The sequence below is a fragment of the Acipenser ruthenus genome, chromosome 49, assembly GCF_902713425.1.
Source record: "Acipenser ruthenus chromosome 49, fAciRut3.2 maternal haplotype, whole genome shotgun sequence".
Taxonomy (NCBI): Eukaryota; Metazoa; Chordata; class Actinopteri; order Acipenseriformes; family Acipenseridae; genus Acipenser; species Acipenser ruthenus.
This window is the reverse complement of record NC_081237.1, coordinates 7,594,708-7,622,515: the sequence shown is the minus strand read 5'-3', so window position 1 is coordinate 7,622,515 and position 27,808 is coordinate 7,594,708. Positions and strand designations below refer to the sequence as shown.

Here is a 27,808-nt window from a genome sequence, read left to right as displayed (position 1 = left end):
TTGATGGCTCCTATTTCATGTCATCACCTATTAATTTTCTGTATAATGGGGCCCTTTTCTCCATTACCAGCACATAGTGAGCAAAAACAAGTTATTATTTGCTACAGTTCTTTAAAAAAAAAAAAAAAAAAAAAAAATCCTTCTCATAGTCGGGTGAAAAATACTTTTTAAAAAATAAAAATGCAAATTTCCCTTATTAGGAGAAAAAAAAGAACACGGGTTCTAATATTGAAATTGCAGTCTCTTTATTCACAGAAAGAGTGTTTGTCGAGTTAAATGATTTATAGATTAAATTGACCCAGTTTTGCTGTTGTATTTACATTTTAGTTATCATATAAATGTAAAAGCTGATCTATTTTTTTTAACCTGTCATTTTTGTATATTTAACATGTTTTGGTCGGGTGGCAATGGAAAGAAAACAGTGAATTGTTTTATTGTGTGTTTGTAAGTGTTCGTTGGCAACCTCTAATCATGTTGATAGTGTGCAAGAAATCCACTCTCAACTTGATCAGAGGCAGCCACCGAATACTTAGAAACATACAAATAATACACCCGATGATTGTGTTATTATACAGTTATTTTACTGGCTTCAGCGTTGCTAAGAAAAAAGAAAAAAGGCCCAGTTTTTCACTCTGAAATTCTGGTAACCCTGCCAAATACCCAGCAAAATATTAATTTGTAACTAAAGAAAGAGAAGCTCCACACTGAAGGTTGAGACCTCCTGCTGCCCAGCATGGAGAATGAAGAATTCGTGGACTGTCCAGACCAAACATGAACAGCTGAAAAGGGTTTTAGTTCCCTACCTATCTAGCTATTGTACCACCGTTTTGGCAGCTTTTCAGATAGTCAGTGTTGATCAAATGATCAGTGATGGGATATAATGGTAGAAGCTGCAGACCGCTCTGGACTGATTTGCTGGTCTAACAAGCCTCTCCTGAAATGGCCTCCATTAAATCCAGTCCTTCTCTGAGGAATGGTCTTGTTTTACCCTGGGAGCCGTGAGGCCACAACTCCAGAACGCCCCAGAGTGGTGAATTCATCTTGGTGCTGTCAGAGACAAATTGGACTCAAGTTATGGTTATCGCCCAGGGTCATGGCTCCTGTTCTCTGCTGGATTTAAAATACAGCCCCAGGCTTTGAGTGATTTTCTTAAAGTATTTAGAGGTAGTGCCAAAAAGACAAGCTTAGTGTTTTGTTTTTTTTCTCTCTTTCAAGGAAATAAAGGTCTCTTTTTTTCCCGAAACACACACAGAGGTCTAATTTTCTGTAGCGTAAGGCTAGTAGTTCTAGTAATTCGGACTGGAATTTGTCGATTTGCTGGTTATTTCATGTGGCAGGCCCAATTCATCTCGCGCCAGTGAAGGGAATAAAGAAGAGCTGAACAGACAGGAGAATAAGGGTCACTGTTACAAAGAGGGAAGAACAAAGATTGGAACAAAATGTTAGATTTAAACAGACACCACAGCCTAGCAAGATTGATAAAGCAGCATGATACCATATGCATACCAGTGTGCTACTGTATCAATACCACGGCTGCACACTTTCTGTTTTAAATTGATTGCCAATAATTTCCAATTTGCATGCAGCCATGACCACGCAGTCACATCCACTGTGGGACATAGTGGACATGTCTGCATACAAATTCAATAAATGATACACTGGAGTTGGTGTTTGGTCATCTGCACATTTTTGTGCATTAATATCTTCTGCTGCAAAAGAAGTTCTGCTTTGAGAAGTTACTGCTTGCACAGCTGCCTTCACTGTGATGTGTACAACACCATATAGCTTTTTTTTGTTTGTTTTTTAAAAAGTTGGCAGGGTAGTTACTGTGGATCATTTCAATTGAGCTGCAAGTGTTTTAACATAATCCATTGAATGGGAATATGTTAGCAAGCAAGAAATGTATTCTTTTATATTTTAACCCCTTAAGGTATGCAAGGAATTGAGCGGTTGCACAAACGGCTTCTTCTTAAAATACATTTGAGAGTGACTCAAGTATCACGAGGAAGAAACTGACAATTTGGATGACTAGATCCAATCTGTCAGTAATCCTGTTTCGTGCACCTCATTTGTAAAAATAAGAAAGTTAGCATCGTTTTATTTGTGTCCCTTGTACCTTTTAAAGGGTTAAGAGGTGCAGTAATGAAAGCCATGTGATTCCACCTTGTATTCTGATCTCTCCTGTTCACTCTCCTCGTATCGCAGCTGCCCCCAGGTTCACCAAGGTACCCGTTGACCAGATTGGAGTCTCCGGAGGGGTTGCCTCCTTCGTCTGCCAGGCGACGGGTGAACCCAAGCCACGGGTCACCTGGAACAAGAAAGGGAAGAAAGTCAACTCCCAGCGCATTGAGGTAAATAGATAACAGATATCCATATATACGGATATTTGTATAAATACTGGCTCCTGTGTTGTGCTGCATTGTACCAATGTTGCATACGTGATGCAGCATAGAGAGACATTTGTAATGTGTACAAGACACTGGTGTCACGGACGTTGCATTGTGCATAATTTTCATCCTTTATATAGTGAGAGAATACAGACACGGATACGTTTTAACACCTGCTTTTGGTTTTCAGTATTTACCAATGCATTAATTACAGCTTCACTGTCACTACTGTACACATTATAACTTGCCCTCCATTTTTAAGATTGCTCGTAGCTATTAAAAATAGGAAATGAAACTATTTAAGTAGACTCAAGCATGTGTTTGGATCAACATGGGAAAAACAGTCAAAAAACAACAAACCCAGCTGCTCAACGTCATCACGACTGGCTTTCAATTTCAAACAGCAGTAAGTAAGAAAAATCTCCCAGGCCTCTGACATAATGAAAAATAGCTTCAAGTGGTTTTCTGGTACATAAATGATGGGCTGTAAGTAAACAGGTGGGTTTAATTGCCTTTTAAAGCAAGCAATTTTATAGGAAAACATTACTTTAAATCTACAGTGCCCATCTGTGCACCTCTGAATTCCATTTCAGTTCATGTAGAATGAGATTTTGTCAGAGAAAAGGCCCAAAAGTAGCCAACCCAATCCTGGATAAACTCAATAAATGTGTGCGGTTTTGCTTTGCAGACGATTGAATTTGATGAAGGGGCTGGGGCTGTTCTTCGGATCCAGCCTTTACGAACGCCCCGGGACGAAAACATTTACGAATGCATCGGAGAGAATTCAGAGGGAGAGGTGACTGTCAGTGCCAAGCTCTCCATCCTCAGAGGTAAGAAACTCCAGGGACTCTGCTGTTCTATGGTAAATGCACCAGCTAAAGCATGGGTCTACTTAGCTTGAAGTTTTATCTTAGAAACTTCAAGAAGCTCCCACTCAAGAAGCTCCCACTCAAGAAGCTCCCACTCAATGGGTTCAGGATTCCAGTACAGCCTCGTTTTTATGCAAATGAGGCAAAGACCCTGCTCTGATCATTTGTGACCGATTTTCTATCTATTGCCAATTTGACATTCAAAATGTCTGTGACATTAAACTACAGCTTGGGCTAAAGGTTTTGCAACACATAAAATTTCAGGATTGAGACCTGATTTGTCGGTTCCCCTGCGCAGGTCATTCAGCATTGAACCGAGGGAACTGCCTTCTGCCTATCTGCTAAAGTCTAACCATAATACCGCTTCCACCTGGGCAGTGTTTCATTCCAGCTTTGGGATTTCTTTCTGGGCACAGTTACACTGCATTGCATTCTGTTAAGTTAGTGTGTTGGGCACAGGTTTTATTTTAACTACATTCTCAAGACATACTGTTGCTGCTGTGAAAATCTAGGAACCTTATACCTTAGGACCATACTATAATGTATATTTATTTTGCAATACTTAATTCAGCAAAGCAGCAAGACTGCTCTGAGAAATTGATTCCAGATTTTCTCGTGCTTAGCTGCACACATTGCATTCTGGTCCCCCCCCCAAATACTGTAAAGCTGTATGGGAGCCCCACGATCTGCCATCTGCCTCGTTAACGCATTTTGGAGTTTTGCTCTTGGCGTTCCGGGTGGCACCGTTTTGCCCAGGCGCTGCCATCCCCACTGACTCACTAATGCTTAATCCCGTGCCGCCTGTTGCTTTCTGCTGCCTTGGCAATAGCAGCGGCATTGCACTGGCTTTACCACAGATCCGGATGATGTAGCATCTCGGCATTGGCACTCCCATCTGCTGCTCCCCCCGTTAGGCAGGATTTAAGGTCCTGGCTTGCCCTTTTTAGCCTCCACATGTATTGCAGATGTTATGCAGTTATATGTTGTGCCTCTGCTTTGCAATAGCTATGCAGCCTCATTAGATATAATATGGGCAATTTATATCATGTACATTTTCTTAACTTGAAATGAGAAAATCTACTTTATTTATGTAACTAGATTCCGTTTCTTGTACAAAGCAAAAAAAAAAAAATAATAATCCTGTCCGGCAACGCATACAGTAATGTACTATATATGAAAAATTCTGTCTTGTGAGGCTGGATTTAAAAATAATAGAGAGAGGGGTGGCTAAGCATTGTATCAGGTGGGATACAGAAATTAGCATTACAGGGTTAATGTTTAATTCCTCACCTGTTTTAATATTATGTTACGTGTGCTTTGTGTGATTCTAGGCTTTGATCATCATTTGCCATGCTTACTAACTATTCCAGCAAAAAATGCTTTTAAAGAAACTCATCACGGCTGATTGTACCAGGCATCCTGCCCACACCCTATTAGTTTTCAGCAAGGAAAAATGCAAAAACCTGGGGAGGCTTGGAACCTTGATCTGCTGAGAGCTGTAACTCAGGGCTCTCCCTCCACATTCCCTTCTGTTATTTCCCACTAACTAGATTAATCTAGCTGAAGATAGCGGCTAGATGAATCTAGTTAGTGGGAAATAACAGAAGCACTGTCTTTTTGTGACTAATGGGTTGGTCACTTCCATTTTTTTCCACTCCTTTTGGAAGTTATATTAACCCTTAAAAGGCCTCACATACGTGTGTGTGTGTGTGTGTGTGTGTTTCAATTGGCATCATATCTAAAAATGCATGGAAGAGACTTTGTACAGTAAAACTCCAATCAGAGCAACGTGACTGGCATTTTTTTAAGTTAATTTTGAATTACAGTAGAATAAAGGGCACATCCCTTGGGCCACCTTGTTATTAGCAATAATGTGTTTTTAAAGCCAGTGGTGAATGATTGAGATTAACAGGCCGTAACTGATTATTCTTCCTAGTTAATTCCTTAGACCCAAAGGTGCAGTGAAAGGCATTATTCTATATTAAAGCCAGGTAGTTTGGAGAGGCCTCTTGGGGACTCATCCGGGGCCCAGGGCTTCCGATCATGCAGCTGCCGGGGATAGGAGTGCACTCGCCAGCCACATCGCTTCAGTCCCATGAGGACAGAGAAATACTGCGTGCATCAACCTCTCCAATAAGTCACAGAGCAAGATCTTCACTCTAGGGGTCCAATAACCAATAACCTACCTGTTTATTGCTGATCCCTGCTCCTGTCAATAAAAGGCTCACAGGGTGGTGGTTAGGGACCATTAAGAGTGCAGTCAGAGTTCAGTTCTGGTTGCTCCTAGCAGTACTTGTAAACTAAACCCACATTCACCAGGATCAGCACAAATTCCTGAAAGACGTGGGGTTTACAAGAGTAGTTTTCCTCTTGTCGATAACCGATTCAGAGGTTCCGGAAATAATAAAGCAGAGCTGTTTGGAACATTTTAGTTCTGCCAGTTTTGTAAAACAAACACTTTTGTTTTACAAAAGTTTCAGAGCACTTGTGTGAATTTGAGCAGATAGATTCCAGCAGACATTAATCTGTATTAAAACTGGATGTCTCTCGGCTGTCATCCTGGTGCGGGTAGGAAGGCATGAAGCTGGGAACGAGGCCAGTTGTGCTTCTCATTAAAAGAGGGGGGGGGGGGGGGGACAAGTGTCAAAGAAAAGTTAGAAAAACAAGATCATTAATATAAAATTAGCTGATCTGCTAGAAAGTCATTACAGTTTTCTTAATGAGCTTGACTGGGTTTTTGGGATTCTAAGCAATGCCCGCCGTGCGTTGGAACTAATGACTTTAGACTGCTAGAGATGTATAGTTATTAGTTATTGGGCAAAATTTCATATGTTTGCAGCAGGGCAACATTTTCTGTAAGGAGCAAGGCAGAGAGAACAGTGAAGCGTTGTAAATTAATTGTTACCCTAGGAAAAACTTATGAACCAGCAAAATGACTTTGCATGTGTACATAAAGCGCACAGGTAGTCTTGTTTGTTACTCACAGTTTTATTTCCATGGAGAAAACTTTTCACTGGTCGAAGTAACAGGACAAAAATTGGAAACTTTATGGTTTCAAAATAGTGCCAAATTGCCTATCAGGGATGGAAATAAGACTTGCATAGCAGTGTCACCCATTCTAGGTTTTAGTATGAGCTTGATTAGCACCAGTGCATAGGTAACAAGCTCAGGTGTAAAACCAGGATTGGTTTATGCAACGGGAGTCTTATTTCCATCCCTGTCTCTTATGAATATGATTATGGTTATGATTAATGTTTGTCCCAGGGTCTGGCTTGATGGTTCGATTGTCTTGTTTGCCTCTCTGTCGGTTGAGCTGCCTGACACTTTCTTGCGTGGCTTTTGATTGTGGAGTGTGGATTTATTGCACGGGGGTGGCTAATGGCCCTTTTCTGATTACAGACTGCGTGACAGCCTGGAGATGGAATAGGCGACTGAAGTGCAGAGGAATTAGAGTGGAAATAGAGGTCATTCTTCAGGGGTGAAAAAATAGAGAGACTCCATTTTTAATCCACATTTAACCTCAAAAACCTTTCAAAACATTCTGTTTGTTTTCTCATCCGGGAGGCAGGGTGTGATTAATGTCGAAATCGAAGTGGAAAATGGTATTTTTATTTGTACCACCATTAAACAGAGTATTGGTCGGACTGGAGATTTTCTCATAAGACAGTTCAGTAAGGGGGTATTGAAATTACTTTAGGGGCAGAATCAGTCAGAAGTAGCTGTGTGTTTTTTTAATCAAATCTTTTTAAACATACCCCGCTGTGCCTCACTGTACATACAGATTCCTGGTAATTGGATAAGCCATTTGTCTTGCATTGTTACGCAATTAACAGAAATAAGCAATTACTGCGCTAAGAACACATTTGGTCATTTTGTAGGTTTTTTTATGGCAACATGCTTAATTTAATGAGGCATTGCAATTGTCAGACGTGCAGTTAGGTGGAATGAACAACACGAACAATCAAATAGTTATTTAGTCTGACAAACCAGAAGAGTTTTAACATAAGTTTCATTAATGTCTATACGTCTAAAGTGCCTGTTTTTTAATGCTCCAGTGTGTCTGCTTGCTTCAGCAATCATCTGATTACTGTACTCCAGTCTCTCTGAAACCACTGGAACTAATGCAAGCTATCAGTCATTTATCAGTGCGAGACTAAGTATAGACGATGGATGCAGAAGGCTTTGGTGTTTGGTTGTTGTTGGGTTATGGATAGACAATGTGAAAAGTAGTTAAGCTATAGAATCTCAAATGCACATCTCCTAGGATACGGTAGATTGACATAGGCAGATTATGTTTTGCTTTGAAAAAAAACTAAAATGAATAAATATAGGATCATTTTGATATATATACAGTATACATAACGGCTTGAACATAAACAGTGAGTCCGCTGTGTTCCATAATGGCAGTCCCTGCAGGCAGGGTTTCCACACTTCAATGGTTGAGATTAGCGGGCCGAGGAGTGGAGAGACTGGGGGTGTAAATATCTCCCATTGACTGCACATGGGCCCAGCCCCTGCACTCCGTCATCTCTCAGCTCACAGGGATGCCCTCAGAAACAATGCGATAGCATCAGGAGCTCTGAAAAATGAGTTCTGGGTGTGCTGTTGAGCGTTTTGATATCAATTGAGATAACAACTGCAGGGCACGGGAATGAAACAGAAAAAAAACAGCGAAGATGTTATTGGTTGTATTACTAATACTTTGCTGTGTTAGCAGTGCTCAAAGTAGTCAAAGCATTATAAAGCAGTAATAAGTAGCATTTATTACCAGAGGTTGTCTAACAGTTCAGCAAATTAGTCAACTAGCAGTGCTTTAGGTAGCATTACTTCTAATACCACTGGGGACTACATTACCTGTATTATTTATTGTATTAGTATCAGAATTAGTGCATTATTTTTTGTGTTGTTATATAATATGCAAAGCTGGAGGTTATCCACAGTTACATGTCAAAGAATAAATACATTTTAAATATGAATAAGACTATAGGCAATAATGTTTGAATTTGTGAATGTTGAAAGAGGTTGTGCCTTTAGGAGTAAGATAGAACGCCTGCTTCCCATAGCGACAACACAGTATGAGGGATAAGTTCAAACCTGAGCTGTGTGATCAAAGAGAAACTTGTGCTGCCTCATCTGTGCCTGGCCTCCTCTAAAGGGGTACCTTGACATATTGTCGATATAAACCTCCAGCTTTGCTTTATCTTGAGCTTCTGTAACCCACACCAGCGCGATTTCCATAAGAGCCTTTCTTGGCTTTCGAGGGACACCAGAAACAATTCCCATTGGTCAATTGCATTATGCATTATACGAGTGTTCAGCTGGCACAGTTCCCAGGCAGTTTTATCTTCAAGAGAAATTGTAACTAAATACAAGGTAATCCAATTCCTTAGTGTCCAAAGTACATATCCAATCAGGCAATGGTACTACCTGTTATCATGGGTCGTTGTTTTGTAACTGTATCTGAAACACTGAAGTGTTTCTAAATATTGTGCTCCATTAAGCAACTCAAGCACTCCACCTTCCACCACTGAGCCTCTCCATCCCACTACCTCCCACGCTGCAGCCCAGCACGCTAACCACTGAGCTACTCCATCCACTACCTTCCACGCTGCAGCCCAGCACGCTAACCACTGAGCTACTCCATCCCACTACCTTCCACGCTGCAGCCCAGCACGCTAACCACTGAGCTACTCCATCCACTACCTTCCACACTGCAGCCCCACACGCTAACCACTGAGCTACTCCATCCCACTACCTTCCACACTGCAGCCCAGCACGCTAACCACTGAGCTACTCCATCCACTACCTTCCACACTGCAGCCCAACACGCTAACCACTGAGCTACTCCATCCCACTACCTTCCACGCTGCAGCCCAGCGCGCTAACCACTGAGCTACTCCATCCCACTACCTTCCACACTGCAGCCCAGCACGCTAACCACTGAGCTACTCCATCCCACTACCTTCCACAAGAATGTACAGAAAACTGTAACACAAAGGCACATTGATCTAATTTAATTACTGATTGACTAGTGTTTTGTGTCTTGATCAGCTTCAGATACCTATGGAATCACGAGATCCCCCTGACACAAGAAGAAACAAATACTCACACACACTGTGCTACGCCTTAAAACATTTATCTAAGTGACTTTCAGTGTGACCGTACACATCTTTAGAATGGGTGTTTGACGCAGGGGGCTGTGCAGATTCAGTGGTGGAGATCAGGGGGCTGAGAGCCAGTACCTCTTGTTCAAGGTTATTGCAGCAGGGGTGCTGTCAAGGCATGCTTTGCTGTGTTCTGCTACAGTCTGCTCTGGCTTTAGTGTCGATTATTCTAATTGAGCTGCTTCAGGCTCAGCAGAATAAATGAAATTGACCATCCCTGGAGCAGAAACAGCTGGGGGCAGCAGATTTCTTAAATGTCTGTTTATTTAAAGGGTATGGGAATCAGGTTTTTTTTTTTTTTTTTTTCCTCTCTTGATCTCTCTTTGGTAATATTAATGCTTAGTGCTTAAAACCCTCCCTGGCTACTCTGAGTAGTAATCAGTTAACCTGATTAAAGCTCAGACTAAATTAAATAATGTTTGATAGCAGAAGGAAGGGGGGGGGGGGGGGGGTTTGAATCTGATTTCCACTCAACAGCACTGTACACAAAGCGCTACCTTAAAAACAGTTATAGATAAATAATAAAAATCCTTTGCAATCTTTTTTTTTTTTTTCTACAAATGATTTATTTGGGAGGCTGTGTGGCCTAACAGTTAGAGCTGGGGGACTAGGAGGCAGCGTGGCCTAATGGTTAGAACACTGAAGAATGGGGCTTCCGGGAATATTTGGAAAACAGAATTATTATTAAAAAATCATCTTACCAGTTTATATTAGTCCCTGAGTGGCTGCATGCCACACTTTGAATTGTGGGCTTAATGACCCAAGCTAGAAATCGTGGGAGATGCATGCTAGTTTCCCTTGTAGGCATTTCTGCTTGTACACCATGTTTTACATGAATGTTTATGTCAAGGAGAAGGAACAAATAGCGGGTTGTGTGTGTGCTGTAGCTGCTGTGTGGAAGGTAGATTATAATGCAAATGTAGTGTTTTTTCTTTGTGCCGTAGCTAAAGAATGATGAGACTGGGCAGCCAGGACTGCACTGATTCGACATCTGCTTAATTGTTTCAGTTAGGCAGGAGGGATACTATGATAACTGCCTCCAAATTCCTTCAGGGAAGTTGGGGAAGGAAATCTTCAGTGAAGCCTGTTCTCCAGAATGGCCCATAGTTTTTTTTTTTAGTTTTTTTTTTTGCAATGCTAGACATGCCTACCACTAACCCTCTGGCATATTTGCTGTTTCAGGCAACCAAACCTGCTGTCTCAGGCCTACAAAGGAGCAGCCAATGGGACAATCCAGTTCACATTAAAAGTGTGTGCTACAGGTGGCAGTTGTTTCTCATTTTTTGTCCAGCCCCTGGTACGCGGTGCTCATGTCACCAGGGGCAGAAGCCACCACGTCCAATCAGATTAAAAGGTTTGCATCCGTCTGTTGTATAATACAGCGAATACAATGGTAATTCATGGTAATTAATGTGGCAATTATTCTGCCTTCAAAAAAACGGTGTTACTAAGCACAGTGTGCCGTTGCAAAAATACAGCTGTCCATCTCCAAGTAAAGGCTGCATTGCAGTGATGATGATGATGATAATAATCATAATAAGTCCATTATTATTGCAGCTTAACCGTACTTCAGCCGTGGCAGTTTGCAGAGAGGGTCAGCTTGCAGAAAAGCCCCACATGCCAGACTTTCAGAGCACTCCCAAGCAGCTGCTAATTGCATTCCACTGAGGAATAAAAAATCAAACCATTAACAAAACGGGGAGACCTGCAACACGAGTCAGGAAAGTGGGCTTTTCAGCCCTCCGCGTCGCTCATTTCAGCTCTGCAGCACAGAACTGTAATCTAGGCGTAATTAATGTTCATTCACAGTCAAAGTGATGCATCTCTCCACGCTAGGTTTAAAAAAAAAATATATAAAAAAAAACAGATCCCTATTCACTAATAAAGCTATCTCACTGTACAGATAGCTTGTTACCTGTACAGCATGGCTAAACAAGCTCATGGTAAAACCTGGAATGGGTGGCACTGCTATGCAATAGGAGTTTTATTTCCATCCCTGGGGTTTTATTTTTGTATTTACCCCTCCAACTCCCTTGTCTTGAATGAGGTTTTACCAGACACTTTGATTCAAGTTGCCAGTGGCCTCTCTAAAAAATAAATATAGTAAACTCTGATGCCCAATGAAGGTCACAGTTTTTATTTTATAAGCTAGTGTAGACCGAATCGATCCATTTTTCTTTAGAATTGGTGTGACAGGAATTTAATATTTCTTCAAAAAAAAACAGACTTCTATTTTTGAGAGACGAGGAGGATTTGTTTATCCGTTAATGGTGTTGTTGGTAACTTGTTCTTGACAGCATGGTTTTGATTAAGGCAATCAGTCCACACAGACGTACAAAGATATAATTTTTGTTGTTCCTCGCTGGTCATAATTATAGAGGAGACAGCAGCTAGGGTTTCATTACCGAAAGGTCAGAGGAAAAAACAATAACAAAAACGAACACTAAACTGGCGGCTTGCAGAATCGTGGGCCTGTAATTAGAGGTGCTACCTTTTAAAACTACAGTTTCGCAAATAGAACTTTACTTACACAATGGCCTTGCATTGTTATACCACAGTTTTGACTAATATCATATGTTCCTTTGGCTTTGGCTTTGGCATGCTTCCACTAGACTTTACTACATACTCAACGACGTCCCAGAGTAAGCTTTTATAAGAAAAGCATTGCTTTCCCGTTCACATTTTAGTGCTTTAGGGACCCTGCGCTGTGTTGAATGCAGTCTACCTGCTCTAAAGAAGACCTTTCCTGTACTACTGGTCGCCAGTTCATTTTCAGTCTGTCCGAGCTGCTAACTACTTCCTCCTCGGGTTACACAATTCAAACTCAGTCCGTTTTGAGCAATACAGATTCAGCATGCTTGTGTGGAGCATGGAACAAATACGGAACTGCTAACGACAATACAATCCCGGTTCAGGACGTTGAGCGAGAACGTTGTAAGCGAAGGTACCTTTATCAGGTGACCAAGACAACAGGTCACCAATACCTCTCTGGTTTTAGATGCACAGAGATATCTTTTAAATACTAGTAAGTTACATCAGCATGCATGACAGGGGTGGGGGGGTTTGTAGAATCCAGCCTTTTGGTGAACTACCTGTCTATAGCAACTCCTTGGGGGGTGCACTTGTTTCATATACAGCCAGATTTATATCATGTATATTCAGAGTCCATAAGCAAGTTTCACCAGATAGATCTCCACCTGGATTCAAAGCCCACCTGTTGATTAAGACCTCCTTTAGATTTGTCTCCCGAGTGGCGGGTACACAAGCAGGTTAGGATTGTGTTGGTTTTCTACAGTAGTAATTGCACTCCTGTCTCCTGCTGTTCTTTCTTTTTCTCCGCGGCTCCCAGCCAGTTCACGAGGCTCGGCTCTTGAGATCAATCTGATCAGCTCTGCAATCCAGTTGCTTTAATTAAACTCAACCTCACAATGCAGCACGAGATTAGCATTTTTGTTTAATTAGAAAAGGGAAAAAAAACAAAAAAACACAGCAGCAAATGTATTGTCCTTCTGACAACACGCACACACACTTTTTCCAGCCTGCTTGCTTGCATTGAAGTATACTGGAAAGCAAAGTGCCTTATACTTGTGGGAACAAAATAGTTCAAAATGCCCCCCTCCACACACACACACACACACACACACACACACACACACACACACACACCATTTCAACCAGTATTAACAAGCTTGCTCTCAGAGGGTTGATTGGTTCATCAAATTAATGAACTTCTGGCCGCCACCCAGGTCAAAATTCTTTAGTTTGGCCTCAAATACAAGCTGTTGTCAGTTATGAAGTCATCAGCAGCCAATGGGAGTGCTCGGAACAAATAATTTGATTACAGATTGAAAATAATGAATCTGATTATGTGTGAGAGCATGGGGTCCTCTGACCCAGAAAGTGTTGGAGAGAAATGGATTGGGTTGGCTATTGCAGGGTACGCTTTCCTAAGAATGTGAGTGTAATTAACAAGGACAGGTACTGTAAATACAGTATCAGGACCAGCATACTGTTTCAATTCACCACTTCCACCGTGTCTAATGATCAGATCTGTGGAATGCACTGTATATACACATTGTGTGACTCATTAAGTGTTAGCCTGCTGCTTCTGGATTCGTACTGTGTGTTTTTTTGCATGTCTTGCTGCAACCAGAATGGTCTGTATTTAGTCCTATACTAATAAAACCACTGTATTGTTTTTTGCAACTTTCTTACCTGGTCTAGCTAACGAATATTTTGCTTCTAATAACTTGCGAACCAAATATATCATATATAAAATGCATAAAAAAGGGACTTATAAAATGATTTTCGCAACTTGCTCACCAGATATAACGTATAGCAAGTTACTAAAATCATGAAGCCCCTTTTTATGCGTTTTTTTTATAGTTTTTCGGTAGTATTTTATCAGCGTTTAGTTGTTCGGTTGTAAACTGCTAAAACAAAGCTGTATTAGAATAACGTAATATTCATAATTCACATGAAGGTCTAGAGGGATCTGTGTGTTCTGCTTTCCGCAGCACTGAAAAGGTTAAGGAACGAGCCCAGATCAAGGAAACTGTACATAATGGTTTTGGATCTGCCATCGCATTCATCTCCGCGAATGAGGAAAAGACATATTAACTCCCCAGAGTCAAAGTCTTGAGTGAGTTATGGAGATATTGCCTCCCAAGTGGAGATAAATGTGAAACCACACACAGATCCATTATGTATTCTGTATACAGCACGGCACACAGCACGACATGGTTGTCCAGTGTTAATTTGACTTTTCTTTCAAGTAACGCAGTAGTATTGCTGCACTGTGGGTGAATTTCCTATAGATAGACATGTAACCTCTAACAGTGATTGAAACTTTTAATACTGTTGGATAGGTCTGGACTTTGCTATGATAACTCAATATACAGGGCTCTTTTTGGCAGCGGGTGTAAGGACACATTTCCTGAATGAAGTAAAACCATTTTAGTACATTTACTAGGAAACAACTTTGTTTGCAGCTTGGAGAAGGGTTTTTTTAAACCAGTTTTATTCCTTTCATAAAACAGCCCTTTGCAAAGCCGACTGTCACAAAAGTTGGTAGGTCGGGTTCAGATCAGGATCACAAAAGCTTGGCCAGTATGTTCGGCATGTGCCAGTCAGAACTGATTCAGAGCTGAACTCCAATCAAACATCAGCCATTTACTGTACATGCATCAAACCCAGCTGGGAAACGTTTAGCATTTAATATAGAATGATCATTCTGAATACCTCTGGGATGTTTGTGTGCAGTTATGTTCTAAGTCTATGAATCTCTCCCATGAAACGGAGAGCCCCTTCCTGACTCTGTCCCTGTCCCCCTCCTCTTCTCTCTCTGCAGAAGACCAGTTACCCTCAGGGTTTCCCAACATCGACATGGGCCCCCAGCTGAAGGTGGTGGAGCGAACTCGCACCGCCACCATGCTTTGCGCAGCCAGCGGCAACCCAGACCCAGAAATCACCTGGTTCAAGGACTTCCTGCCCATTGACCCCAACATGAGTAACGGGCGAATCAAGCAGCTCCGATCAGGTAAGGTTGAAAGGAAGAGCCCTCCAGCTCTTTTTTTTTTCTCCCCAGGTATTTTTTCCATGCAGCTGCTTAAGAAAGCGGTGTTTTTGGGACCACAACAATGCTGTTTCTTTTGAGCGTAAAGCTGTTGTGAGACCTCTTTAATCCTGTAGGGGCTGCTGTTTCCTCTCAGGCGATTTATGCAATAGCCCCACATGCTGTTTCAAAAAGGAAAGAGTGTATCGGTTTGAGGGGGGGGAGGATGTATCAGAGTCTATTTTTATCAAGCAGTCACTGTGCTATTTTGGGGTTTCAAAGCAGTAGATCAGACACAAAAGGTTTTGTTACTCTTCATTGATTGTAACGATATTGAAAGAGCCAGGGCCTAATTAATTCTCTAATTAATTACAAGCAAAGAGTCTGGAAGCACTTCGGGGGTTAATATATATTGATTAGCGATTTGAGATTAGTTCCAGCAACGAAAATACTATGGATCTGTTTTAGAAGTTTTAGATGGAAACCTTGACCCCGTGTTTCTCAGTCCAGCTGTTTTTTCTTTTCGTTTTACCATGAAACAGCCTCTGTAGCCATACTGATGGCTGTAGTATACACACTTCTAATGTCGCTGCAATACTTTTATAGTTTAGTTCTCTTAATGATATCTTTCTGGTGAGGTTGACCCTTGTCTTGGTTTGCCTTGCGAATTGGAAAGAAAGGGACACATTTTAATGAGTATGCTCATTAACTGAATGTGCCCTTATACTGGCTGTATTATATAACTGGCCTTAAGATGAGCTAATCCGGCTTTTCCACACTGAAGTGAAAGGCTTAATTCTCTAGTGCATGCCCTGGTTAACAACAATATTCTGGCATGAATTCGGGGACATCATTTATATTAGGCATTAACTTTATTATTCTTTAAAAAAAAAAAAAAAAAAAAACTCAGATATTTACTGTACTCACACCATTGACTTAGTGGGTTACATTTTATTTTTAAATATATTTACCAGCACTTTATATCTGTGATTTAATTTCTATGGGATGTGCGCAGCCGTTTTTATATTGTTTTTATATCGCTACTTCCTTTTGCAGTCCTGTTAATTGCTGTACAGTAATTGTGTCTTCATGAAAATGCATTTGATGGATTTATTTATATGATGAAGTTCTGTCAGTAGCCAGCTCTGACAGCCCAGAGCATTCCTTTACGATATCCACACATTCAAGTGTAAGCGACCTTGTTTCCTGGTATACCTGAATGTACACGAGAGGGTTGGGAAAAAGGATATTGTAACAAATAAAATCCCTGCTAACAGCACCGGGTCCGAGTTTTACTACAGAACCTCATCATACAGCATACATCCACCGTACGCTGTTTTATTTGTAAGCTGTGCCACACCAGTAAGGCAGACTGCAAACAGAAGTAACAGTAAGTGAGCCCTTTTATACTGTGTGTCAATAAACAAACAAACTCAAAGTTCTGCAATGCTGTACCATGTGAGCCTGTATTTCAGAAGGAGCCCGTTGAGGTCCTCTGTTGCTCTAGACAAGCCCCTCCATCGCTGTGACCAGTATACCACTGAGGGATTTCTGTCCTGGTGTCTGTCCTTCTGTCTGTGTGTCTTCTTTCTTCTCCGACCTGTCATTTTGTTTCCATCTCAGAATTAATTTTTTGTTGTTTGGTTGTTTTCTGCTGTTAAATACTGTCTGTTTTAAATTTTTACAACCCAGAACAGTTCAAAATCCTTCCCACATTTAAAACAATGCCCTTTGCATGTGTATGTCTTGACTAACGTAGTACTGAATACTGAATTTTATTGTTTGTAAATATTTTGACCTTCAGGTGTTTTTGATAGGCATAATTAACATTACAGAAAGTCTAATAACATTAATAACCCTAGTAATAATATTCTAATATTGATAACATTTATGCAAAGGGGCTGGACCAATGTATATGTGATTCAAATGTAATTGTAATTGTTAATTAATAATAATAATAATATATATATATATATATATATATATATATATATATATATATATATATATATATATATATATATATATATATAAAGGCTGTCTTAAAATTATAATACCATTAACAGTACATTTTATATATATATTAAAAAAAAAATCTCCAGCCCCCTTTAAATGATATTAAAAAAACAAATAAACAATTTTAAAAGCCTTAACTCTTCTACTCTCTTAAAATGTAATCTTTTGTTTTTCCTTTTTTTTTTTGTATTTTCTTTTATTTTCAGAGGCCTTTGGTAAGTGTACCAACCAAACAGCCCAAAGTTCTGCTCTCTCCTCTAAAACTGATCTCATGTTAACTGCTTCTAAAATGCATGCCTCGCCTTTCTCTCACTAACTTCTGAGTCAGCCTGCCGCTTTAACCTTCCCCAAAACTAATAATAAAAAAGAAAAAAAAACACAACGATAATAACAATGGTGTTCTGCAGCCCTCTCTGCTACCTAGCAACCATTTTCCATAGAATTCCCCAAACAAGGCACACATTCCGCAATCTGAAGACCTTCGTGTTCAAACCTGGTAAAACAATGGAGTTCTGAGTCTGGCTTGTTTTTATTTTGTACGCAGTTTGTCTTGAATTCACAGCCTGTGAAAGGCAGTCGGTGGGTTTGGAGCACCAGAAACTAGAAAACAAAAGTGTTTAGGCCAGAACTGACACATTCAGGTGCACAAATACAAAATGAAAGCTTGTTTTTCAGCAATTGATGTCAATGTGCGAAGCTTACAGCGTGCAGAAGATATGAGGATTGATGCCTTTACAAGCACAAATGAATCAATCCACAACAAGAAAAAAAAATCCCATTGCAGCCCCCTTCTCTTGCATCACTCATTTTCATTATGTCCCATCGAGATCTTTAGAGGCTTCAGTGTGAGTGGTGGACCCACACACGCATGTCACCCCAGCACTCATTGCTTTCCCCTCTGAAGAGTATGGGGGATCTGAGGGGTTGAATACAGTTCAGCTCACATGCCTGTCCTGTCCCTGACCTCTCCACAAGGCACACCCCCCCCCCCCCCCCTACCGAAACTGAAAGCCAAATGTTGTTTTAAAAAATATTTGAGTTTCCAAATCCAGCTTGGTGCCTCAGTGCACAAAAGAAAACACGGCCACAGTGTCTCTCTCCCATAACCCGAAACTCCTGGAAATTGTAGCGATAAATTTGGAACCCCAACATTATGCATTTGTTAGATTTTCTCTTTTTATACTGCGTCTGACTAGAAATGTGACTCTTACAAAAACGCACTGTAATAATATAGAGCTATTTTGGGAACAGTAATGTCCCAGTCATAGGGCAGCGTACCCGCATAGTACTTCCATTGTAGGTCATTTCGCAGGATGTTACACTGAATTATACTGTATGTTTATTGTTTATTATGTGTATATAGCGCCTTTCATAGTGGACCATCACCACAAAGCGCTTTACAGAGGTAGGCTGTGAACTGTGCATTATATGAAGAGTCACTTACAATAGCACATACAAGAGTTGCTTAAAACATATAGAGAGAGCTAACATTTCAACCTGTTAAACAAGCAGTAGTATTTAGAGAGCCATATCACACATATTATTTTACATGAACCACCCCAGGCCCATAAAATCCTGATTTAATGTAGTCTGACAACATTGACTACATTTCCCTTTAAAACAAGACTCAAAACAATGTGATGCATACAGTGTGGCTGAATTTGATGAATATTTTATGACTGTTAGATTCAGAGCACCGCAAAGCCAGAGGGGACGACAGAGACCAGTCCGGGGTTGCTGAAATGTGCCCGGACTAATTATTGTCACAATCGTTTAAGTCGCTTCTCCCGAGCAAGCCCAACCGCAGCGCAGTCATTCTGAAAGGTGATGAGACCAGTTTCATGCCCAACTACACCTGGCTTCCCCTGCGTGTGGAGGTGGCATTGAGTGACACGCTGCGGTCCAAACTGAGGTGTAACTGCTGAGGCACTTCCTGTACCTTCCACACTGCAGGAAACCCTGCCAGGCTACTCCAACCCATTACCATCGACACTGCATCCCAGCAATCTCACCACTGAGCCACTCCAACCCACTACCTTTCCTGCATCTTTAACTGCTGAGCTACCATAATTAAACCAATTGCCTTTCACAGAGCTGTTTATAACTGCAAACTGTTTATAATTGTGTTTGTTCAGTTAATTCTCTGGGTCACTTTCCTGGTCAGATGTGAAAATCCTAAATGTCTGCGAGAAGTTGGCAGGTTTAGACTAGAGGACAAAAAAGGAACAAAATTGAAAAGCCGAATTAAAAAGTAAAAAACACACACACTGTGTTTCTGTACAAAGTGAGTGTCTGACACCCACAGGTATTCTGGGCAGGCTAAGTATCTCGAGCTTCATTAGTAATAATCATTAACTATGAAGTTAATGTAGCAAATGCAGCCTTAAAACAATTGCCTGAGGATCTTCGTGAGAGTGGATTACAAACCCACACACACACACACACACACACACACAGAGTACACCTGACAGCATGTCTGCACACCACAGGGGAATGGCTCAGGCCACGTATCACAAAGACGACGCAAGTAGGTTTATCACCTCAGTGAGCCAAGCAGCTACTGAGACATAAAGGTCAACCTGATCTTGAAATTGAAAATGTAATCCAGCCTCCAGATGGGCGCAGCTCAGGACAGATTGGCATCCCTTTGTAGTGGTGCCCAGTATCGTGTGCTGGTATGGTGGGAAAGATAAAAGGCTTCACCTGCTCAGGGGGCCCAGATAACCTGTCTTTAATACTTCAGGGGGTTCATATTGAGGGCTGGCCTCCATCTGTCTAAACCTGCCATCGATTGCATATTGTGACCCTGCTCCTTCCACGTCTCACAATGGGGTTTAAAGCACAGTAATCACTGTGTGACCCTTTAATCCTCCAGGTTTACTGTAGGCTAACCCCAGTGCAAAATGGCATAAAGATTGACCCCATGTGATACAGTGTTAGCTGTTTAAATAGTGTTCGGATTTCTTAGCAGTGTTTTAGTCTCCCACTTGCATCTTCCTTCTTAATAAACCACACACCCCTTTCCCCACGCTAATAACCATTACTAGTAGGTTTAATCCTCCGAGCTAACCAACCTGCTTCATTAACCTTTAATCAGTACCTAACCTAACCTTAACTAGTTCCCCCACCTTTAACTAGAACCTAACTGTAAAACTACCACCTAAACTAAACTACTGTTGCCTTAAAACCCTAACCAAGTAACTGTCCCAGTCCCTTTTGTTGAATTAATTTAAAGGTTAAACTTCAATGTTTTGCCCCGTTCCTGAATCTGTTTCCTCCTTAGACAGCAGTGAGATATTTTTTAATATGTGCAGAAAAAAACAGGCCTTTTATTTGACTTTCACAAGCCACACACCTGAGAGATTCATCTTTTAAAAGAAAAAAAAGTTTTCTGTAATATTCCAGTAGGTTTTTCCTATGGTCTTTTCTAAATTGAAGATTTCAAGTAATTGAAAGATTATTCAGTCTTCCTATTGAAATTGAAACTACTTTTTCAGCAAGGTTGAGTTTCTGCGGTAGTGTCTGTGGGCTGCTGAATTGTAGATCACCAGATTGGATGATAACAGCCAGGTCATGTCAGTTGGTTTCTGTGAAAGCCAATTGAGGCTCTGCACTTCATAGAATTAACATGTGTGCAAAGGCAGGTTTCCTGAGCTGGGCAAAGCATTTTCCAAACTGTATGATTAGTCTCTACTTGCTGGTTGAAAAAGGACCCTCTGCTAAAGCGGAAGGATCAAGTCAACACTTTCAGAATTAAGTCGGATTTTCTTCCCATATGCCCTTTATCTAAAAAGAGAAGAAAGAATATTGCCCACATTTGTAATGCAGGGTTTGTTTTCCAGATATGAAAAAAACATACAAATACATTACTGAATGTATTATTTAGTATTGTTCTTGCACTGCAGAGACAAACTCGTAAGTAATGTTTGAGTAAGGCAGCATGAGTCTGTTGGGATTAAACAGTAAATAAATTTGACAATTTCACTGCGATAGAACAAGAGAGTATTTGTGAAGCTGTATAAGAAGTAACTGGGTTGTATATATGCAATAAACTGCTTGCTACCTGCTATGACTGTTTAAGTACATAACTTGACAGTATGATGTAGTACATGGTTTTATTTTCATAGCAGTTAGCTGCATTTAATATGTTAATTTGCCGCACAGTGGGGCTGTAAATGTTTATACAAATATTTTTTTTTATACCATACTGTTGTTGTTTAATGTAGTACCAATGAATCAGATTGACAAAAAAAACCAGGAAAATAGTTAATTAATAATTATTCAGATATTGTGGCTCGATTCATTTATACAGGAATGCTTATACACAATATCTATACACAGGTTTGAAAGGGAAGCCCTACTGTAGGCGATGCTAGCCAAGTGTGACGACTGAAACAGAAAACAATCCATGCAACGATTATAAACAAGAATAACGATAAATTAGTTTAGATAATTGCAATATTTCAGACCGGTACCTAGTTGTTCTTGCACACACACACACACTCACACACAAACATTTTAAAAGGTCTGCTTAACACATCCCCCAAACGCCTTGCTTTAGCTGTTAAACCATCTTCACCAATCTTATATACAACACAGAAGAGTCAGTCTAGATGGTTGTATAGATAAGAACGTGCTTAGCTCTCAGATCGGTGTTTGTCTGATCCAGGGTCCTTTGGAAAACCAGCAGTATGAGCTTAAAAAATAAAATAATAATAATACTAATAATAATTCAACTTTTTTTTGGTTCTATCTGTGTTCTCTCCTGCAGAAGGTACCCCAATACGAGGTAAGATTAAAAAAAAAATAAAAGAAAAGAAAACTAACCACCATTTTTAATAGAAAAATAATAATTTCTATTCACTTTTTTTTTTTTTTTAATTATTGTTATTTAATTGTTTTGTGTGTCAAAGACTATTTCTCCTGTGTTGTGTTTCTGTTTTTCTGTGTCTTGTGTTTCAGTGTTGGTTATTTTCAATTCATCGATTTTGGATAAGCAGGTTATCCAGGAATGAAAATAGGGGGGTATCTGCTGGAAATGGGGATCTTAAAAGGTTTTGGTAAGCCTAGTGCATTGAGGTGAACTGCACCGCAGCCCCACAGTCAAGCTCTCAGTACAGAATGCTGCGCCTGCCTTTGGCATTGCTTAGCCAATGGACGAACGAGTGAGTTTAGATCGGATGTTCTCGGTCCATCTCTCAGTGGCTTATATCCCATCTGCAGGTCACTAAATAACCCTTCCCAAAGATCTTCAATGGCAGTGAAGTTTCAGAAATAGTCCCAAGCATTGGCTCATTTTTGTGGGTTCACTGTTTGCCTGGCTTTCCAATCCTCTCCCAGTTCGTAACTTGCCAGTCCCTCATGGTATACAATGCATATCCTCATCACAGCCTGGTACTGCCTCCCATTGGTCCACTGTCATCCAATCAGCACTAAACAGGGAGAGCTGTGGTGAGGTGCAGCCTAGAACCCTATAAGGGTTTTGTAGCAGTTTTGTTGTATGTGTGAAGAAACTCAAACACAGTTGTAGTTGCTGTGAGCAAAGCGATTCAAACACCTTTTTGTTGGGTCACAGTGTAACTGTTCACATGCAAGCTTTTCTAAACCACACAGGCCCTCCCTCGTCAGGTAAAAGTTCCTTTAGTGCTCTCTGTACGGCGAACTCGATTTTGTTCACATGTGGAGTAGGCTTGTAGTTGGTAAGGGTATCCTGTATGCGTACTGGATTGTGTTAAATTAAGGGTGGTGACAGATCTGTGAGTATTTTATCCACTTTGATTTTTGAGCTCTTTGGCTCATATAGCAAGATGCATCATAGAGTGATAAGCAGCCTGAAACTCCGGGAATGCAAACAAACCGGACAGCCAACAGAGTACACTTCTTGAGACTCACATTTCAAAGTTATGTTAGAATGCGCGTGGGTATGCAGAAAATTATTGTTTTTAGAGTTGCAGTGTTGCTGCAGTTGATTGATTTGAGTGATCGATTAAATCAATTTAACAGAATTGAGGCAACCTTAGTCAAAATAATTCTAATATATCCAGAACATCGTGGGAGGTGTTTATTTTAAACCCAACCAGCCTGAAGTCTTTTCAATTTGAATCTTGTCAACGTTATTATAATTTAAAGCCCCCTTTATTCCTACTATGTGTACATTATTTTATTCAGCGCTGCAGAATGCTGAATATTTAGCTTCAGGGAAATGCATGTTAACTAGGCCAGGACTTGGAAATTGCTATTTAGTTTGTGTATTGGTTAAGCCTCCGGATCGGGGTGGGGAATGACCCAGAAAGGGACCCTGTCGCCAGCCAGAGACAGGCAATCAAATCAGTTTAGCATACAGTACACGAGGAGCCTGACCCATGCAAGCACTACTCCAGGTACATTAGCACTGTATTATTATGCATGCATCGCAATACATACAGTGGAAATGTGTCCGGTTTACACTGGGAGCCATGCAATAGTGATTAGATTAACAGCGAATTTACCTAAAATTGGTCTTTTAGATTTATCCACCACGGAGCATTGCACTTTTTCTGAGTGCATTACAAGCCAACAGATGGAAATTGACATCACTTGCATTATACTGGGTCCCCTTGCTGCCACTTTTACATTAAAAACCTTGATACCAATCCCAGCAATTTAATATAAGGAAATCAAACCGGGAAAAATCAGCTCACTAATAAACCAACGTTACAGGGTGTTTGTAAAGTTACGACTTACAAGCATTAGGGACCTTTTTATTGCTTGTGTACACGGACAGCCTTGCACTGTATTATGCTTAAAATACATGCATACATGCATAAATGCACATACAAACATACATAGTGTTAAAATGTGTTAAATACCCTTTTAGAGCCAGATTTATAATACCCCTCATATGTTGCCCAGCCTCACACATCCTCTGTTTCTGATCCTGCACTGATCCCTATTTATACACTTTTGTGGTCACGGTTCTTTCATGGTAAACTGGATCTTTTAATCAACGTTTTCTTTCTGCAGTTATTTCCCTTTTTTAGTAAAATACTGGTGTCTGATGTACAGATATCCAGCATGCTGTTAAGGAGTGGAATCTGGTCAGTAACTGCCCCGCCCTCCAGTACCAGCTCCAGCTTTGCTATTCCTGTGTCAAATCAATCCATTTGTGTCAGAACGTTAATTAAGTTAGAAAGGCGGGTTCAATTGGGGGGAGGGGATGCCTAGGGGCTGGTTGTCTGTGATCAGTCAGCTGTGTCACCCCTTAATAAATAGCAGCTTGTTTGTTCAGTGCAGTGCAGGGCAACCCTGCAACGCAAACACCTGCTTAACAAGGAGCCAGTCTGCTGTCCCTGGGCTGTGTCATACAGGCTATATCAAAGCTGCACTGAAAACATGATTCGATTGATCGTCTCTCTTGGGTTGGGCATTTTTTGTGGATTTAAAAAGGACACGTAAATACAAAATATCTTCCTTTTATTGACTACAGTCCGGACAGTGTCACATTGCACCCCTAAAGACAGTACTTCAGTTTGTGTTGAGTGGCCGTCTAGCTTATGAAGGTTCTCAGTTTGGTAACTTCAGCGGTAGAGATTGGTAAGCGACACACATCTGAAGGTACAATGCAATTACTTGGAATACACGATAAATAACAAGAGCAGTAATATAAAAACGCAACTCGGAGAATATCAAAGATGTGCAGTCGCTTTGGATTCCAACATATTCATAGTGCTGGAGGCTTTAATAATTACAGGAGAAGCTTTTCGTTGGCTGGTCGCAGCATGGCAGAGCGGTGAGGGGACACAATTTAATTTCACTTCAGGACGCATACGTGCCCGCTCGCACACACACACACTCACACATACCCTTAAACACACACACACGCACGCACACACACACACGCACGCACGCACGCACGCACGCACGCACGCATACAATAATAAAGGTACTAGTATCTTTTCATACTGGCATCCTGTAAATTAAAAGGTCTGTCTATTGAATATTCATATGTGTGTGTGTATGTGTGTCTCTATCTATCTATCTATCTATCTATCTATCTATCTATCTCTATCTATCTATCTATCTATCTCTTTATCTCTCTATCTATCTATCTATCTCTCTATCTCTCTATCTTTATTTTATATAGCATCTTTCATAGTGGACCACCATCACAAAGCTCTTTACAAGATGCAGTAACAACAAGAAAATCCATAATACTTTAAATACAGAGAAATGCATCATACATGATACAGTAAAAAAAAAACTGCATAATACAGTACAGTAAAAAATGCATAATACATGAAATAGTAAAAAAAAGCGTAATGTATTAAATACAGTGAAAAATGCATAATACATGATATAGTAGCATAATACATGAAATAGTAGCAACAACACAGCAGCTAATAGCAGATACCAGGCTTAAAGAGCATGGAAAGTAAGAGAGAACAGGTGGGTCTTGGGAGTTGATTTAAAACGAGCGACAGTGGGAGCATCACGCACCAAAGCTTGGATATATAGAATACACATACTGTACATACAGCTATGGCCAACAGTTTTGCACCACCTAGAATTTTAGGATTGAGTCATAATAAAACAGCGGTGTGTAATTCAATATGTTAGCGTAACATTATTCAGCAGGTTCCATTCGACTTTAGGAAGCAAAATGAGTTCATTCTATATAGAGCGTAATGCAAAAATGTGGGCCATAGCTGTATGTATTTATACAACCATTGAAGGTCTTTAGAATCTTATCACTGAACCAAAAACACACACAAAGATACGATTGAGAATACCCCCACAAGACACACCACACCACCCCACCACCACACCACACAAACAGATAAAACAGTCAGCCGCGCAGGATTGACATCTTCACACCAAAACATTCAAAATAACATAAAAATCCATTGAATAACACTATTGTGTTACTGGTGATGGGGTTAAATAATAAAACGCCTCTACGAGTCGGCTGACTTGCACAGAAGCAGCTGCTATATATATATTTCATCAGTTTAAAACGCATTAAAATCCATCCTTGCGCTAAAAGAACCTGGCTGAATTTCAGCTAACAGGATCCTGTTAAAATTTCATGACTGTTGACTTTCATTGTGATGTCGATTCCGCAGTCAAAAGAACTGAGAGCCCACACCTGTCACAGTAATAAAAAAGAAAACCCAATCACTGCTTTCAAAATGGATTTGCTCTTTAACCTCCCTGAGAAACCACTTGCAGCTCGCCAAGTTAGTACCGGCCTGAACAGCATCCCCCTGAATCAAATAGACAGTACAGAGCTGCCATTAAATCGGATGACTATCAATTCAAACAAATCCGTCAGCTGATAAATTCTGCCCACACGCAGAAACAGCTCAGTGTGAGAAAAAAAATAACACACTACCTCAATAATGCGCAATCAGCACTCTTCAAATCAATGGCTGTACGTATAGCCATATGGAAATCGCTATAATATTGCACAGACCACTACAATACTATCAATACTGCTATTCTTTACCTTAGATCAATAGGTCTCACTTTACTGACTTCCTCTGTGAATGCAAACTGTAGCTTCAGCAGGATACCACATTGTCTGGGATCTATTGTAATGTATTAACTTCGCGGTTGATACCATGTGATTGCCATTCACGTCGCTCAGTTTTCCCAAACGCGACGATCGCTCGTCATTTAGGGTAGTGTAAAAAAAAATGGCATACCATGTGTTATTTATTACACTATTTTTACAGCTGTTGCATGACGCTCGGCTTTATATCCATCAATAAATCAACCCATTTCGTTTGGCTCCCTCTTTTCTATTGATACATTTGCACAGTGCATCTGTTATATCTGATATGCACATAGTGAGTGGGGGATACAGATAGATGACAGAGATGCCGATATTGATATTCACTGACTGAACAGTCAATGAGTTTAGGCAGTTTGTCAGAAATGGAAAAAGAGCAATCTGTCACTACCCCTAATGATGTTACCACAGCCTCGCAGTATTACTGTGTAACAAGGACTCCGTTTTGTTTGCTGCCTGTACTGTTCCTGAGTTGTTGTATTGTGTGTGGCTAGTTTTTTTTTATCCCAAAGAGTAGATTTGTTCATAATAAAGTTACTTTTGTACTGCTGTCTATTGTGTATAAAATACATTTGAAGGAAGTTTGGTAGCAGTTTCTGAGTGCTGGAGTTTCTTCAGTCTGCTTGATCACAGACTGCCTAGACTTCACGGCACAACTTTCGAACGGGTTAAAAGCTCATTTTATGCTAGATTTGCCTATGTGATAGCTTTAGGAAAGGGAAGGTTCTGAGGTTTAGAGGGTGTATTCCGGGCTGCCAGGAATCTCCTCCTGCAAATTCAGAACCGTACAACATACAATTGATTTGTACTTCAGATCAGGAACGTACCACCACGGAGATGGAAAGCGATTTATTTTACAATATCTCAGTTGTGGAATCGGGAGTCATCGTTTTATTTTGCTTTGCAATCAGGTTGTAGGTAATGCTACACCACAGAGAGGTCCTAAGATAGATAAGTCTTTTTTTTTAGTAGAGACTGCAATCCCTGCCCTGTGTTTGGAAGACCCTTGTGATTCTTTCTCTGTAAAGCCACTCTAACGGTTGTGTATCTCTTTCTCTCCCCCCCGATTGGACCTTTTTCTCTCCCGCAGGAGCGCTGCAGATCGAGAACAGCGAGGAGACGGACCAGGGCAAATACGAGTGCGTGGCGTCCAACAGCGCAGGCGTGCGCTACTCTTCACCTGCTAACCTTTACGTGCGAGGTAGGGAGCACCAGGGCCCCCTGAAATAGCAAGCTGCAACAGCTGAGAAACAACTCCTTTAGTGAAA

General features: G+C 40.7%; 1 protein-coding gene across 9 annotated transcripts in view; it reads left to right on the top strand.

Moving 5' to 3' along the window:
* LOC117401306 (receptor-type tyrosine-protein phosphatase S) overlaps nt 1–27,808 on the top strand; it is a 152,696-nt gene that overhangs the window by 58,015 nt on the left and 66,873 nt on the right. For all 9 annotated transcript variants that reach the window (XM_059015079.1, XM_059015080.1, XM_059015084.1 and 6 more), the window contains 4 exons: nt 2,206–2,351; nt 3,076–3,217; nt 14,771–14,959; nt 27,631–27,741. In XM_059015079.1, coding sequence (XP_058871062.1) covers nt 2,206–2,351; nt 3,076–3,217; nt 14,771–14,959; nt 27,631–27,741 — 588 coding nt within the window. The remainder of the gene's footprint in view (nt 1–2,205; nt 2,352–3,075; nt 3,218–14,770; nt 14,960–27,630; nt 27,742–27,808) is intronic.